This window comes from Crocodylus siamensis, chromosome 2 (genome assembly GCF_052110815.1).
Source record: "Crocodylus siamensis isolate JL-2025a chromosome 2, ASM5211081v1, whole genome shotgun sequence".
Lineage (NCBI taxonomy): Eukaryota > Metazoa > Chordata > Crocodylia > Crocodylidae > Crocodylus > Crocodylus siamensis.
The window spans coordinates 5817605-5831439 of NC_143396.1; the positions used below are offsets into that span (position 1 = coordinate 5817605).

At 53.0% G+C, this 13835-nt stretch overlaps 1 protein-coding gene across 3 annotated transcripts in view; it reads left to right on the forward strand.

The window, feature by feature from the left end:
* The window catches only part of RNF24 (ring finger protein 24), a 63049-nt gene extending 49809 nt beyond the window's left edge, over positions 1-13240 (forward strand). For all 3 annotated transcript variants that reach the window (XM_090035075.1, XM_090035076.1, XM_090035077.1), the window contains 2 exons: positions 5157-5236; positions 7213-13240. In XM_090035075.1, the coding sequence (XP_089891201.1) occupies positions 5157-5236; positions 7213-7351 (219 nt within the window). In that variant the 3' untranslated portion in view covers positions 7352-13240. The remainder of the gene's footprint in view (positions 1-5156; positions 5237-7212) is intronic.
* Positions 13241-13835: the final 595 nt, after the last annotated feature.

Here is a 13835-nt window from a genome sequence, read left to right on the forward strand (position 1 = left end):
ATGCCAACCTGCTGGATCAAAGTGTAACCGCACACCAGCACCTGCAAGAGCTCTGGCTTGAACCTTGCACCAGGGAACGTGCCACCAAGTGCCTTGGACATCATCTGTATCCGTGGCCGTGTGCGTGATGGATGGAGGCTGGCCACACTCCTCTTTAACACTGCCCTGGAGGAAGGGTGGGGGGGTGTCATTTTGGGGACAGAAGGAACTGGAATATCATGAGCAGAACGGGGGGCAGACATTTCAGCCTCCCCCACTGCAGCAGGATGCTGAGTCTCAGGAAAAGAAACAGCATTTGCAAAAATCCCCCTTTCCCACCTGCTTTGCAAGGTTTAGATATCTCTGCTGTCGTAAAACTTTACAGACAAAATCCCCTGGGATTAGTACTGAAGCCTGATTCAGATCTCTCCTATTTCTGCTTTAAAAGCTGCGAGTTTTAGGTGGGGGAGGATTTAAAGCTAGGAAACTCGTTTTGCAGATTGAAGAAGGGCAGTGCAGGAAGGTAGAGATCCCATGAGTTAACTCACCTACCAAGCATTGGCTTAGGTTATCTAGGAGCAACAAAGACCGACAGTTGTCAGTCCTCTGAATCCAGCGGTCTTCGTAACAGGGGCAGGCAGCTCTAGCTGTGCCCAGTGGTGCCATCAGGACTGCCACGGTGACTTGTGGAGATCCTACATTGATCTTGCAGGACGTCAGAGGTAAAAAATATATATATATATAGTTGCACAGAAAGCTGGATTGCAGAAGCGAAGCTGGAGCATCTTATATGCATCTAATAGCCCATCTGCTTAGAGATGCTGCAGGGGGAAGGCATGCCCACGGGGCCATGGGTGAGGCTGGCCAGACCGTCTCAAAGCGATTCTCATCGCAGACACCATTTTAAAGCAGTCTGCAGTCATAAGAACATGTCTGATTCTTCCTGCATCCAGTATGCTGCTCTGGAAGTGGGGACCCAGCCACTTCGAAGTCGTTCGCAGGGCACGCCGCGAATAGTCCCTGGAAGATCTGGGATCCCCCTCGAGACTGCACCTGGAAGAACCACGCTGCGCTCGGCTGGCAGCTCTTATCCATGGTCCATCAAGCCCTTGTGTCACGTTCGCTTCCAGGCATCCCATTACGAAGAAGGCGTGAATAAGCCGCAGACGGTTCCAAAAAGAACAGTAGAAATGATTAAGAGGCCCCAGGGATTTGGCAAAGGAGGGCAGATTGACACAGCTAACGTGCGTGTTTCTTTTCCTTTCCTGTAATTGAGAAGCAACCGGCAGGATTTTGCTCAAACTTCCTAAGCATTCGCCTCTTGGGCAGAGACCAATCATGGAAAATTTTAGCCTTGAGGCAGAGTGCTCCAGAAAGCAGAGCGTCTGCAAGCAGGTGCTTGTAACTCTTGCTGGGCTCCTGGCTGGGAGCAAATGGTACAGTCGCAAGCTGTGTCATGAGGAGGTTTCCTTTACAACCCTGCGATTTTTGCACATCTGTGCTGTTGCAGCAGGACACTGACCCAATGCAGAGGGTGCGCGTGCAATGCTGGGCTCAATCCCAAGGGCAACAGACAGCAGGGATGGAGGGATGGAGGGCTTGGGGAAGACCCTATCAAAACCTGTTAGCATTTGGGCAAACTGCAGGAAAACTTGAGAGCAAGATTGATGACTGGCTGTGCACGCGGTCGATCCTCCTCCCTTGGAAGAGATGGGGAGCGGTCAAGTACCGTCTCGGGTTACTGTAGCACTTGCCTTGGATGCGAGCTACCTAGGGGACAGCTTGTGCCTGTGCTGAGCTTTCTGGCAGCTGGGCCGTTGCTTCCAGCTGCTGGAGATGATTACTCTTTAATGTGCTGCCTGCATTTTGGGAGCCTGCAGGCATGCACAACAGCGGTGCAGAGGTGGGAAGGACTCGCTCTGATGGAGAGCTGTAGGCCGAAAAGAGAGTCAGAAACGCCCAAAACAGGCCAGGAGGAAGCCGTGGGTCAGGCTGAGGAGCCTATCATGCGCTGCAGATACCGATTGCCGACCAGCCCCAACTCACTTCAGCCCACTCTTGCTTGACCTGTATTTCAAGACTTTTGACATGCTCATTGCCCTTCACGTTAACTTTGGGGCATGGCGAAGCTGCAGCTTTTTTGTAGTGCTTGACACACAGCACATTTGTTTCCCAGCCTTTCTCTGGGGAAACTGAGGCAGGCAGAGTAAGTGACTTGTCCTAAATGACACATGGGGGACAGTTTAGGGGAGTTCTTGGCTCCAAGGGCTGGGCCTTTACAGCCAGACCCTGTGGCCTTGAAGTTTTATGGTTCATCTTGTAAATGCTTCTGCAGGAAAGGATGAATTCAGAACGGTTCCCCCCACCCTAGGCCACGCGTTGTGTTGGCTGAACTGAACGAAGCATGGCTCGCTCTCCTACTGCCGTTGGGCAGGACCTGCGTCTAAACCAAGTTCAGCGCGCTCCTAGCCATGCCCTTCTCCTAGCTGGTCTTTCCTAGGTTGCAATGCTGTCTAAACTTGAGCTAAAAACGCCAGCCTCCTTAACCGGATTCCTAAGCTGAGCAAACCGAGACCGGTTTTATCCCGTGTGGAGCCAGTGCAGTCTGGTGCAGGAGGAGTCGGGGCCAGGACTCCTGCTCTTTGAGCTACATCTCGGATGTTTGACTTCAGCTGTCAGGCCAGTCGTCTTCTGGAGCACGGCTCTGAAAGAGGACAGTGCAGAGAAATTGGACTGGGCTTTTCCATGATGGAAGGGAGTCGGTGTTTGTAGCACAGGGGTCAGAGAGCTGAAAGCACCAGTTTTCCCTGCCTCCCCAGACGGTGACCTCAAGGAAATGAAACTGGAGAAGGTCCAACTCGAGGTCTTCCCGGCGTGATACGGCACGTTCTCAGGTATGCAGAGCCCCTGGGGACGCACCCCCAAAAATCCCTTTGGCGCTCTGAATTAGCAAAGTGGAACAGCTGCCTCCTGTGAGGAATGATGCATGCTAATGCAAGACGGTCACGCACAGCCATACCCAACATACAGGGCAGGCACTGAACACAGTAGAGCTTCAGAGCACAGTTTTTCATGGGAGAAATGCAAGAGCTTATTTAAAAGACTTAAGAGAATGGCTTGTTACCCAACACCAGCAGCTCCAGGTTAGTGGAACAACGATACTGGTCAAATAAGCACGGATGTATTGTAATAACTGTATTTACTTGCCTCTAAGATGACCATGAATTTAAACTGACCTCCCTCAATAATTAGAAACTATACCTGAGAGATTTATACGTTTGTTATAGTTTTCTGTGTACAGGATCTAATTACTGGAGGGTCGTTTTTTAATTCATCTCCCTGCCCCCCACTGCTGCAGGGTGGCTCGGGAGGTCAAGCGGCTTGCCCCCTGCTTATGCCTGCCACCCCTATCCTGGGGCGCTGAGCCCGGTCCCAGCCCAGCCCCTATAGCAGCTGCGCGGGCTGCGTGGCGGTGCTGCTGGGCCGCGCCGGGGCCGTGCTCGCTGCGCCAGGCTGCAGCGTGGATGGAGCTTGCTGGGGTAGAGCAAGGGTACGGTGGGGTCGGGGGAAGAGGGGCAGGTGGGGCAGCAGAGGCCGATAGGAGGGTGGAGATGGCTGGGTGCAGGGGTGGTGCCCCCTACCCCTACCCTCATACCAGACTCAGAGGGGCTTTGTCTTAGAAAAAAACCCTCATCTTAGAATCAAGTAAATTTGGTAACGGCCCTATTGAGAAACCAGGATACGATGCACCGATCACCCGGGCACGTTCAAAATCAGGCACGGCATCTCCTGCGTTAGTGACCGCGTCGTACTGTACCGTCTTCCTTGGTTCTGCGTACTTGTGCACCACCCAGGACCCTCCAGTCCTGGAGCGAGACCCCACTGCATCGTGTGACATATGCGCACGGACCCAGGCAAAGTCCCTGCCACTAAGATTGTCCCGTCTAGGTAGCAGGAGGATGCAGGGGACCAGCGAGACAATGATGAGGCGGTTGCGGTCAGCGCACCAGACCATTGTGTGGGCACGCCAGCGGTCAGCAAGCTTTTGGGGCACCAGGGCCCAGTGACCAGTTTTCCACACTGCCAGAGAGGGAGGAATCCTGCAGCATTTTCTCACACGTATAATATTTTTTAGCTGTTCCCTTTGGAAGGCCAGTTGGAGCGTTAACAATCTCCCGAGCGGGTTTGCTTTTCTGGCACCACCACCATGGCTCTCTGCATATCCCGAGTGTTTTTCAGAGGGAGTAGGCTTCATTCTGCTTACCAATGAGCTCTTGTGAAAAATCCCAGTGGTCAGCAATGGAGAGCTGGCTGACAGATGGAGGAGCATATTGCCAGAGATGTGGCAGCACTTGGTAGCTGAGCCAGGCGTCTCGGAGCAGGGGTGGTGCCAGTTGCTGGGGGGGTGCAATTTTTCACGTTAAGAAAACCCAGAGGCAGGGTTGTTTGCAAACCCGTGTAAACTCTTGTTCATTGTTAGTGATGAGATGTAATAAGCTGACTTGGTCATTAGCCACCTGTGCTTGGATGATTAGAGCCCAGTCATTTGTATTAAACCCAGGTCGCGTTAAACTCTCTTATTTGGATTAACGTTTCAGATTAATATATCGAGGCATTTGGTTACTTACCACTTAAACTCTCGCAACCTTGAAGCTTGTGACCGGCCCAGATTCTCACTGATCTGTGCATGGTTACTCAGCACAAACTGCTGGACCTGCAAAGGGCCTGGGATGGGTTTGTACAGCACAGAGCACTTGCTGTTTTCTCACTGCTCTCTCCCTGCCCTAAGGAAAAGCAGCAAACGCCAGCTCTGCTCTCTGCACCAAGTGGCATCAAGGTTGAGGGTGGCAGGATTAAGGCATCTTTGGCTTGCACGGGCATTTTCCCACCATCTTTCCATTAGGGTTGCAAGCAACGAGGAAGACATTCCCATAGAAGTGCATTCTGCACAAAAGCATTGCCAGAGCCGAGATGGTGACCAGTCTGTGTCAAGGAAGAAAGGGTCTGAATCAGAATAGTGTCAAACCATCCCCTCCTGGGAAAGGGCAGCTTACCAGAGCTGTCTCCTAGTGCCCGTTTCCTTGGGCTTCGCCATGCTCCCCCGCAGCAGCCACGCAAAACCTTTTTCCAGCAACTGATTGCGTTCTTTCTCCAACTCTGCTCTGCTCCTCTTTCAGATTTGCGCCGTTTGCCTGGAGGAGTTCAAGCCCAAAGACGAGCTGGGAATCTGTCCGTGTAAACATGCCTTTCACAGAAAGTAAGTGCTGAGCTACCGATCAGTGCAGAAGATCAAAGTGTATTTACAAAAGCCTTGCAAGTCTCTTGGAAACCCCGGAAGCACTAAGCAATTGACAGCTTGTGCATTACAAAGGCTTATATTGTATACACTTGGCTGTCCCCTGTTTGAAAGGATTAGCAGAACTCTACTCCTCTTTAGTCAGTCTGATTTATGGCATTAAGTTGAGCGGCAATTGCTAAATCACGCCGTAACGAGGGGGTGGGGAGGGCTGCCTTGTGACGCTGCCCTGCGCTGAAGGAGAGGGCTGCCTTGTCATCAGTGCCCCTGCATTTGGAGGTTTAGGTTCTAGATCGGCTTTGGCAGCTCCGTGCATACGTGCGGCTCTGTGCCGTTAGCCGTGCAAAGCCTGCAGCGGGCAGGATAGACGAGTCCCTGGGCCTGGCTGCAGTGTCGAGAGCTATAAACCGAGATGCGTGGCCGGAGGAGGGTCGTTAATGCCGGACTCCAGCAAGCGAGCCTTCCAGGGGAGCTGGAGCGGAAGCAGGGCGCTTGGCAGGCATGAATGCGAGGCTTTTCAAACCATATGGGGAGCATGAAGTGCGGAAACAAAGGGAGCTTTCAAGAGCAGCCTGGGTACGAGGGAGGAGGCAGAGGTGAGAGCAGAGGTGTGCGAATGACCCGTGGAGGGAGCCCGGCCGCAGGGGAGGTGGGACCAGAATGGCTGCAAAAACAAGCCCGCGTGGCAGTAACCTTTTGGCAGGCCAGAGTGGGTAGTGGATGGTCCAGGGGGGCCACAGTGGAGGCGGCTTCAGTGTAAGGAGATGGAGAGACCAAATGGTGGGGATAGAGGGACTAGCCACTTGCATGGAAAGTAGCCGAAGTCTGTATTTAGTGTCAAGGCAACTTATCTTGCAGGGGAGAGGGCAGGGTTGGTTGGCTGGCTGCCAAGCCCTATTTCAGTCACCTTCACCTCTCCCCGGGCTGGAGCCAGGCCAGCCAGCTCTCAGAAGCCACTGGACTGCAACGCTCCCGTGGTGGTGACCACAGGGTCCTCCCGCATGAGCGTGCTGCATCGCACCACCATCGATGCGTGTCGGCGTCAACAAGCACATTCCCCGGCCCCGCTGGCAGTCCTGCCGAGCGACTCCATGTGCGAACTCGGCTCCCAAAACGCCTGCGAGCTCCGGCCCTGCCCCCTGCGCTTCCTCCTCTCCTGCGGCAGGAGCCGGCGCAGTGCTGGCTCACGCGGATGCGTGGGCAGCAGGAGCGCACTCCCTGCCCGGGCGGAGACAGTCTTTTCATTGCAACTCAAATGTGGGTGTAATGGAGTCGAGACTTTCCTCCCTCCACCTGAACTTTTCTCCATGCCGAGGTGTTCAGCATACTGTACAGCTTTGCAGGGACAGAGTAGTTTTAGCTTCAGATTCCTGTTTTGTTGGGCCTGCTCTTCAAAAGAGGAGTGCCGCAGAAGTGGGAGCGTCCCCGGAGAGGATCCTAGTGGCACCGTGATCGTCCTTCATCACACAGGTGGCTGGAGGGACGGTTCCTTTGTAGCGCATAGCATTTTCTGCATCCACCAGTTTTGCTAACAATAGCGGGAAGGGAAAGGTATTTAAAAGTTCTTTGGCGAGAGCTTTTATGGCCCGTTCCAGTAATGAGGTTGTGTAACGTTTTAAAAAAAATTATTTTCCTGTCATACAAATGCCTGTTTGTATGAAACTGCCTGGAAAGCGATGCAAAGCGAGGCTTTCGGATGAACTTAAAAAATGTGCCCTATCAGCCAAAAATGGAGAAAGCGTGATCCGATGGGTAAAGAGGAGAGGGGAAGTCTGGGGTTCTTGCAGGTCACCTCTGCATTTCTTTTGCTTTCAGGCGGCATTAAGGGGATCTGGTGCTCTGGAAGGGCTGAGGCATCCTCAAAGGAAAGGTGCGTTGAAGCACTCGGCCAAGTACAATATAAATGACCTCTGCCCTCTTTCCTTCTTCCTCCCCAGGTGCCTCATCAAGTGGTTGGAGGTGCGAAAAGTGTGCCCGCTTTGCAACATGCCCGTGCTCCAGCTGGCGCAGCTCCACAGTAAGCAGGACCACGGGCCCCCCCAAGGCCCCCTGCCTGGGGCGGAGAACATTGTATAGCTTTCCCCGAGAAACAGACTTGCCCATCACGACCGATACTGCCAGGGTAACAACAACGGACCTGTGCAGAGAATCGCGGATCTCAGGATCCGTAGCTTACCGCCTCGGTGCCTCTGCTAGGATTCCCTTTGTCTCATGAGGGCCTCCCAACACGCACTTCGGGGGGGTGGGGCCAGATGCTGGGACTCGAAAACAACCAAAGCACTATGCCACCGGGGCAAAAAGACGCCAGAAGGCAGCGGCAGGCCGGTGCGGGTGGGTTTCTGAGAGCACTTTATGACCGTCCCCGTCGCCTGGATGACCGGCCTAGGCCGGGTCCGTTTCCAGCGAGCTGAATCTACGGCGGACGGAGCAGAAGGGATTGCGTTACAAATACAACGGGAGAGCTCAAGGGGCAGAGTCCCTGCAGCACGGGCCCGGGAGCCTCGAATGGCAGATTCGATACAGGCCACGCATGCCGTCTTGTCTCACGTGGGGAAGAGGAAATGCACACACTTCACGAGCCCCTTTGAAACGCGCCTCCCCGCAGCCAAACCCAACTAGCGGTTACCTCCCGCTGAGCTGCCGGCGGCTGGCGAAGCGAGCAATGCCAAGGCAAAGGTTTTACGTCGTTCTTGTAATGAGATTTCCCCTGAGTCATGGACTTCAGCAGGACCTCTGACACTGTCCTATAAGCCTGGGGCTGGGGAAACGGTGAAGTCTGCCGGGAGCCTCGGAGAGGGCTTAAGTGTGCCACCCCGGGCTAACGAAGTCTGAGAGGAGGCTTTGCAAGCTTTGGGCTGGATACCTTGCATCAAACTGAGTGCGAGGTGCAGGCATGGCTGAGTTTGAGGTGCTGGCCAGCTAAAGATCTGGAGCCTTCTGTTTTGGAGATCAACACGTATGTGCCCATGCATTGGATCTGCTCTTGAACTGGCCCTGGGGGTGGGGAGTCCCTCATCCCTCCTCTCAAGCGGTTGCATGGTGGGTAGTAGGGGTTGCAGTGTAAAACTGATAGTAAGCCAGCTTGGGGTACAAGCACTTACTGCTCCCTCCACAGCACCTGCATGCATGTCCTCGCCCCTGCAGTGCAAAGCCCGAACATGCCTGAGTCCCTGCACTTGTATGAAGGTCCCTGCCCTTTGCATCCGAGCGGGCTGAGCTGGTCGCCATTACAGCGTTGCCTTCTCTGGTCTGTGTGCTCAGCCGGCTAAACCTGAGCAGCTGAGACCTGGGGGTGAGCACGCCCAGCTCCGGTCAGTTCGGCAGAGCTCCTGCCTCCTGCCCTCGGGCTGATTCTGCCCTTGGCTGCCCTGTGTCCGCCGAAGCACGGAGCAGTACCGTCATCCCGGGGTGCAGCGTGCTGGGTGTTTAGCTGGAGCCGGTTTGAGCAGGGTGGGGTTACGGTTCCCAGACCCATTTTCAGCATGGCTCGGTCTGAAGGCTAGCGAGATTCCTCGCTGCGCCTGTCGGGAGTGGCCAAGGCGCCAATGGACCAGAGGGACAATTCTTCTAGGGATGTAGCCAGCCCCTACATTACATGTGCGTTTGACTTGTCTCCTTGTCTGTAATGGGACAACTTTCTCACCCTTATGCACTGGCATCCTGCTGTCACGTGGCTGTATCAGGGTGTCATCGCCGTTCCCATTCAGGACCAGTGTTCTGGCCCTGTAACAGCGCTTTTAGGCTCCAGGACTCCCCCCACCCCAATCTGTTGCCTTTTGCAACCACACTGAACTACCCGGAGCCTTTCAGGCTTGCGCACATTGCCTCGGCGTTTCTAATCTGGTACCTTGGTGATGTGTCAGGGCAGAAGAGGCATTGCGATGCTTGTCCGGGGGCTCCTGCTGAGGCTACGTCCTTGAGAGCAGCAGGGCAGGCCGGGGCTACGGCTTTCTTTCCGCCGTTGGCAGCTTGGCAGTACAACCGTGCCTGAAAAGAGCTTGCCTGGAGTCTGAGCCAGGCACGGTGGGTGAAGACCCCGGCCCACGCCCCATTGCACTCACTGATCTGCCTCAAGCTCTGATCTGTCCAGCTAGCACACGCGGCCCCACCGTGCCTATAAAATAAGGGACGTCTGTAGAGACCTGAATAACAAACCTCCGGGATGCTGCACCCAGTCCTACTGCCAGTGGGAGGTTTTCACCATCAGTTTTGTTTCAGTGGGATCCGGTTCAGACCATCTTTGCCGGGCGGTGCAGACAGGCCCGATGATCCCTCCAGTCCGCTTTTGTTGCGTTTTCCCGCAGCTGCTTTCCTTTCTATTGAGTCATTCACAGAAATCCACGTCCCCAGGTGGGAGACAATTGGGTATCTGCAAAACATGACCCCCAGCAAACCTGCAGTGTGATACGGAGGTTTGTGTTTGAACAACTAATCGTGTAAATGTTGACTCAGGCTGAGTCAGCAGCCTCCCTGGCCTCACCTGACTGAGGCTGGGTTTCCGTTTGATTTCCAGTACAGCTGCCTTCTGTGTTCCTGTTTCATTCATGAAGAAAGCATGTGATCCCGTTATGGTTGCATGTTAGGAACAGCACCAAAGGGGTGGTGGCGTTCCCCTGACAACTGGGAAAAGTCTCCAAACCCCTCTGAATATTTCAGGTTGTTGGCACCACAGGCTCTTCCTCGTCATAGTGGAAGCGGCTTGTCAACCGGGCCCTGACGGCACCTGGGGGAGCGTGACCAAGAGCTGATGCATCTCCATGTCCGTGGCTGAATTGGGACGTGACCGTGAATTCCTGGTCCATCAGAGGTGCCAGGCCCAGAGGAGAGGACTTGCGGCCTCTGGAGGTGTGCCAGGAGTTCGCTGGGTCAGCACCCAGTGTCCCTTTAGTGGCTTCGTTGGTCGGTAATAGCGGGGATTCAGCTCCACGTCGGGATGGGAATCTGCTCGAGCGCTGCAGTGTGAAAGTCAAGGTCACCTGTTGCCTCTGTGGAGTGGCCCCTGACTTGGTGACTCCTCTCCCTTTGCATCAAATCTCCGTGTCCCCAGCCACTCTGCCTGAGCAAGAGGACTAGACTGAATGGTCCCAGTAGGCACCTGTGCTGTCACCCCCTTCTTAAAACAAAAGCCCCAGTCATACGACAGCATGCCGGTTTTCAGGAGCACCGTGTGCCCTGAGCACATGGCATGTCATCTCCAGGGTGAAACATTTTTTCCCTAAATCCCTTGGAACTAAAATTTAAGAACAAACTTTTCCAGTTCTGCGTGCAACACCAAGCTGCAAGTAAACGTCAGGCAATCCGATACGGCAGCCAAATCCTGCGGTATGTCTAAAACCCACGGGGGGGCTTTCATACCCTTCTGCAGGGCTGGACGGAGCTGGTGTCACTTGAAATGTCCTTTGGATCGAGTGGTGGGATTCGTGGCACGTGCCCGCACGTGCTGTTCTGCTCGGCTTGGTTTAACGAGCGCGTGTGCTCTGACTGCTGCTTTACCCACTTGACGCCACCAAAACAGTCACCTCCCGCTCCTGTCACCACCATCCTGTCTCAGAGGCCCAGAGGAGCCAGGGGTCTTGTTGTTTTCTTTCTAAGGGCTGTTGCGGAAACTGAGACGTCATCCTCCCCCTTTGTAATCCATGTATAGCCATCGAGTCGTCACTCAGGGTGGACTTGCTGAGTTTTATTAAGGTAGTTTGACAGTCCCACTCTGCAGCCTCTCTGGCTGGCACAAGGCACCGGATTGTTCTGGTATCTGCAGAGCAACCGACTACCTCAAGCGGACTGTTTCATCTCTGAAGCGGCGGCGGTGCTGCGCGCGTGGCTGTTTTACTCCTCCCTCCAGGAACGTGCAGGGGCGCTGCATCCTCGCCGGTTGGCAAAACCGATTATTTTTTAGAGCATTCAGCAGTATCCGTGCCTGGCTTTGGTCCAGTTGCGTGAATGGATGGCCTGAGCATCCTGATGATTGGATCCAGCAGGAGTGGATCTCTGTACGTTTGAGACATCATCTTGAGATGCTGAACCGGGAACGTGGCTGGGATCAAGCTAAAATTTCCAGGAAACTTGTTGCTTTTGGTGAATATTTGTCCTTGGGTCCTTTTCACAAGTGCTTCCTTGAAGAACCAGGCTCCCCTTCCACTTAATGGACTCGGTGGATGACTCTGATCTCTCAGGGTCAGACCCTTAAACTACAAACAAGTGCTTCATTTGTCCTGGAAGAAACCATTTTGTCCCAGGACAAAGTGCAGTCATTCAAACATCTGTGTTCGTTGTCCCGGGACAAACCCTAAAAGGGTTTCCAGGATAAGGAATGCTAATAGTTTGTCCCAAGGTATCACAAAATGCAACGGTTATCCCAGGATTGCATCGTTAAAGCAGGACAGAAAAGCAGCAGTGCATTCAGCTGCTTACGAAACCTTGATTGGAAGGGCAATGCGTGTACACTCCTGTTCCAGGACAAATGCAGGCACAAGTTATCCCAGGACAAATGCAACATCTGTTCCTATGCCCATCCACCCAGGGGATGAAAGCAAAATCCCTTCTCACAAATCCAACCGTGATTTGGGTTTCTCACTTGGATCTGCAGTAGGACAAGAGAAAGCCGTCTCTGCTCATGGATATTCCTCACTAACTTGATATCCTCTCCCAAGTGCGGGGTCGGTGCAAATTTGTTCCGCCTAGTAGCATGGACAGGTGCTGTCAGCGCGGCCGAGCTGTGCGTGTCACAAGGGGATGTCGACACTGTGCTGTAGAAGCCAAACCTCCCGGTAGCAAAGACCATCCCAGTGCCATTATATTGGAAGTGATACGCTCTCTTACGTGCCTATGTCTTGTGTGTCCTTCAGTTGTAACTATTGCCTTGCTCCTTTGGAGAAAGTGAAGCAACTTTCAGCCAACCTGTAAAATAGGAAACACTCTCTCAAGAGGCCTGTGCATTAAGTGGCTGCCCTCAGTCATGTTGCATGGACCCACTGGTCTAGCGCGTTGGTGGTGGTGGTGGATTGTGAAGCTTGGTTAGAGTCCCTTCCCCTTGTCCAGGGCAGAGCTGCAGCACCGGGCTCTGCATCCCTTTCCTGGCTGGGCACGTCTCCTCAAACCTCCTTACAGGATTAACCCTGGCTCCCGTCACCTCCTCTGGCTTCTGGGTGATCTCAGCATCCTGCTGCATGCCCTGCTGATGGATGACCCATCTGGTCTCTCTCTCAGCAATGGAAATTGGGATTAGCTCCATGAAAGCCAGTGGGTTTGCACCCTTTTGAGATCAGACTCCAGCTCAGCATGTCTGGAAATCGGTCGTATTTTATATAATGCCCATGAAGTATAAAAGACAGAGAGAGATGACTTGGGTACAAATGACAGGGACAGGCTATTTCCTGAATTTTGCTCTATTTTTGCCAGTATTTACAAGTCTCATTGCCTATTTCCAAGGGTGTTAGAAAAGGGCTGTTGAGTATTATTACATTGTACAGGCTTTTCTAACAGCAGAGTAGACTGTTCTTCCCAATCCTTTTAGAAGCTGGGGCGTAAAATTTCTGATAACAAATTGGTCTGTGTAATTCGGTAGCAACAATTGTGACCAGTCTGTAGGCTAGAGGTAGTTCATGTGCTTAGGCCTTCAAGGCTTTGGGGTGGGGGGGGGCGGGGTGTGTGTGTGTGTGTGTGTATGTGTATATATGTGTGTGTGTGTGTGTGTATATATCCCCTCCTTCCATGTAAATATTGTGTGAATCCTAAGAAGGTTTATGGAGCTTGGACGCCTCATAGACATGTTTGTACACTAAGAATTCTGCAGCAGAATATTTTTTAAAACATTCGCTGTTTTTTTTGTAAGCTATATTTTTGTATATTTAATTGCTATTTTAAAATTCTAATGCATCTTTTTTGCTAATCACACTATTCTTAAGGGGGGAAAAACCGTTTGCATGTGATTGGACTTGAACTGTAAATAAATGCAGATTTTGGAAATAGCGTCGTGTTGGGCAGTCATGTGCTCCCGTCCCTCATCCAAGCCCCAGAAACCTCAAGGGGATGTGGCTGGAGTGCATTGTGGATACAATGCTGAGCAGTCATGGCCTTCTGGACCTCAATGGACTGCTGCAGCGTAGCCCAGCCATTCGTTACCTCCCCTCGGTGGATCTCCAGGCAAGCAAGCACCAGCATCCCAGTCTTTTAGACGTGGTACAAGTGAGCAACTCGTCTGGGGTCGTCCAAAAGAGGCAGAGGCAGAGTGGACTCAGCTCCCCGCCCAGTGTCTGGTTCACTGTACTACCATACACCCAGCTAGGGTTATTTGCTTTAGGTCACTGAGACCCTGAATCCTCATTCAACCTCTTGCACTGCAAGCCGAGTAAAAACCTAGAGCAGTGGTTTTCCACCTTCTTTCGTTTGCAGACCCCTGAAATATTTTGAATGGAGGCACGGGCCCTTTGAATTGTAAGTGTGGGTATTCACATATGTTTGGTTGATCAAAGTCATCTTTCACGGACCCTTGAGACATAGTTGAAAACCAGTGCCTGAGAGCCTTGTGGCAGGCTTAGTGTTTGTAGCAGCCACAGTGGTC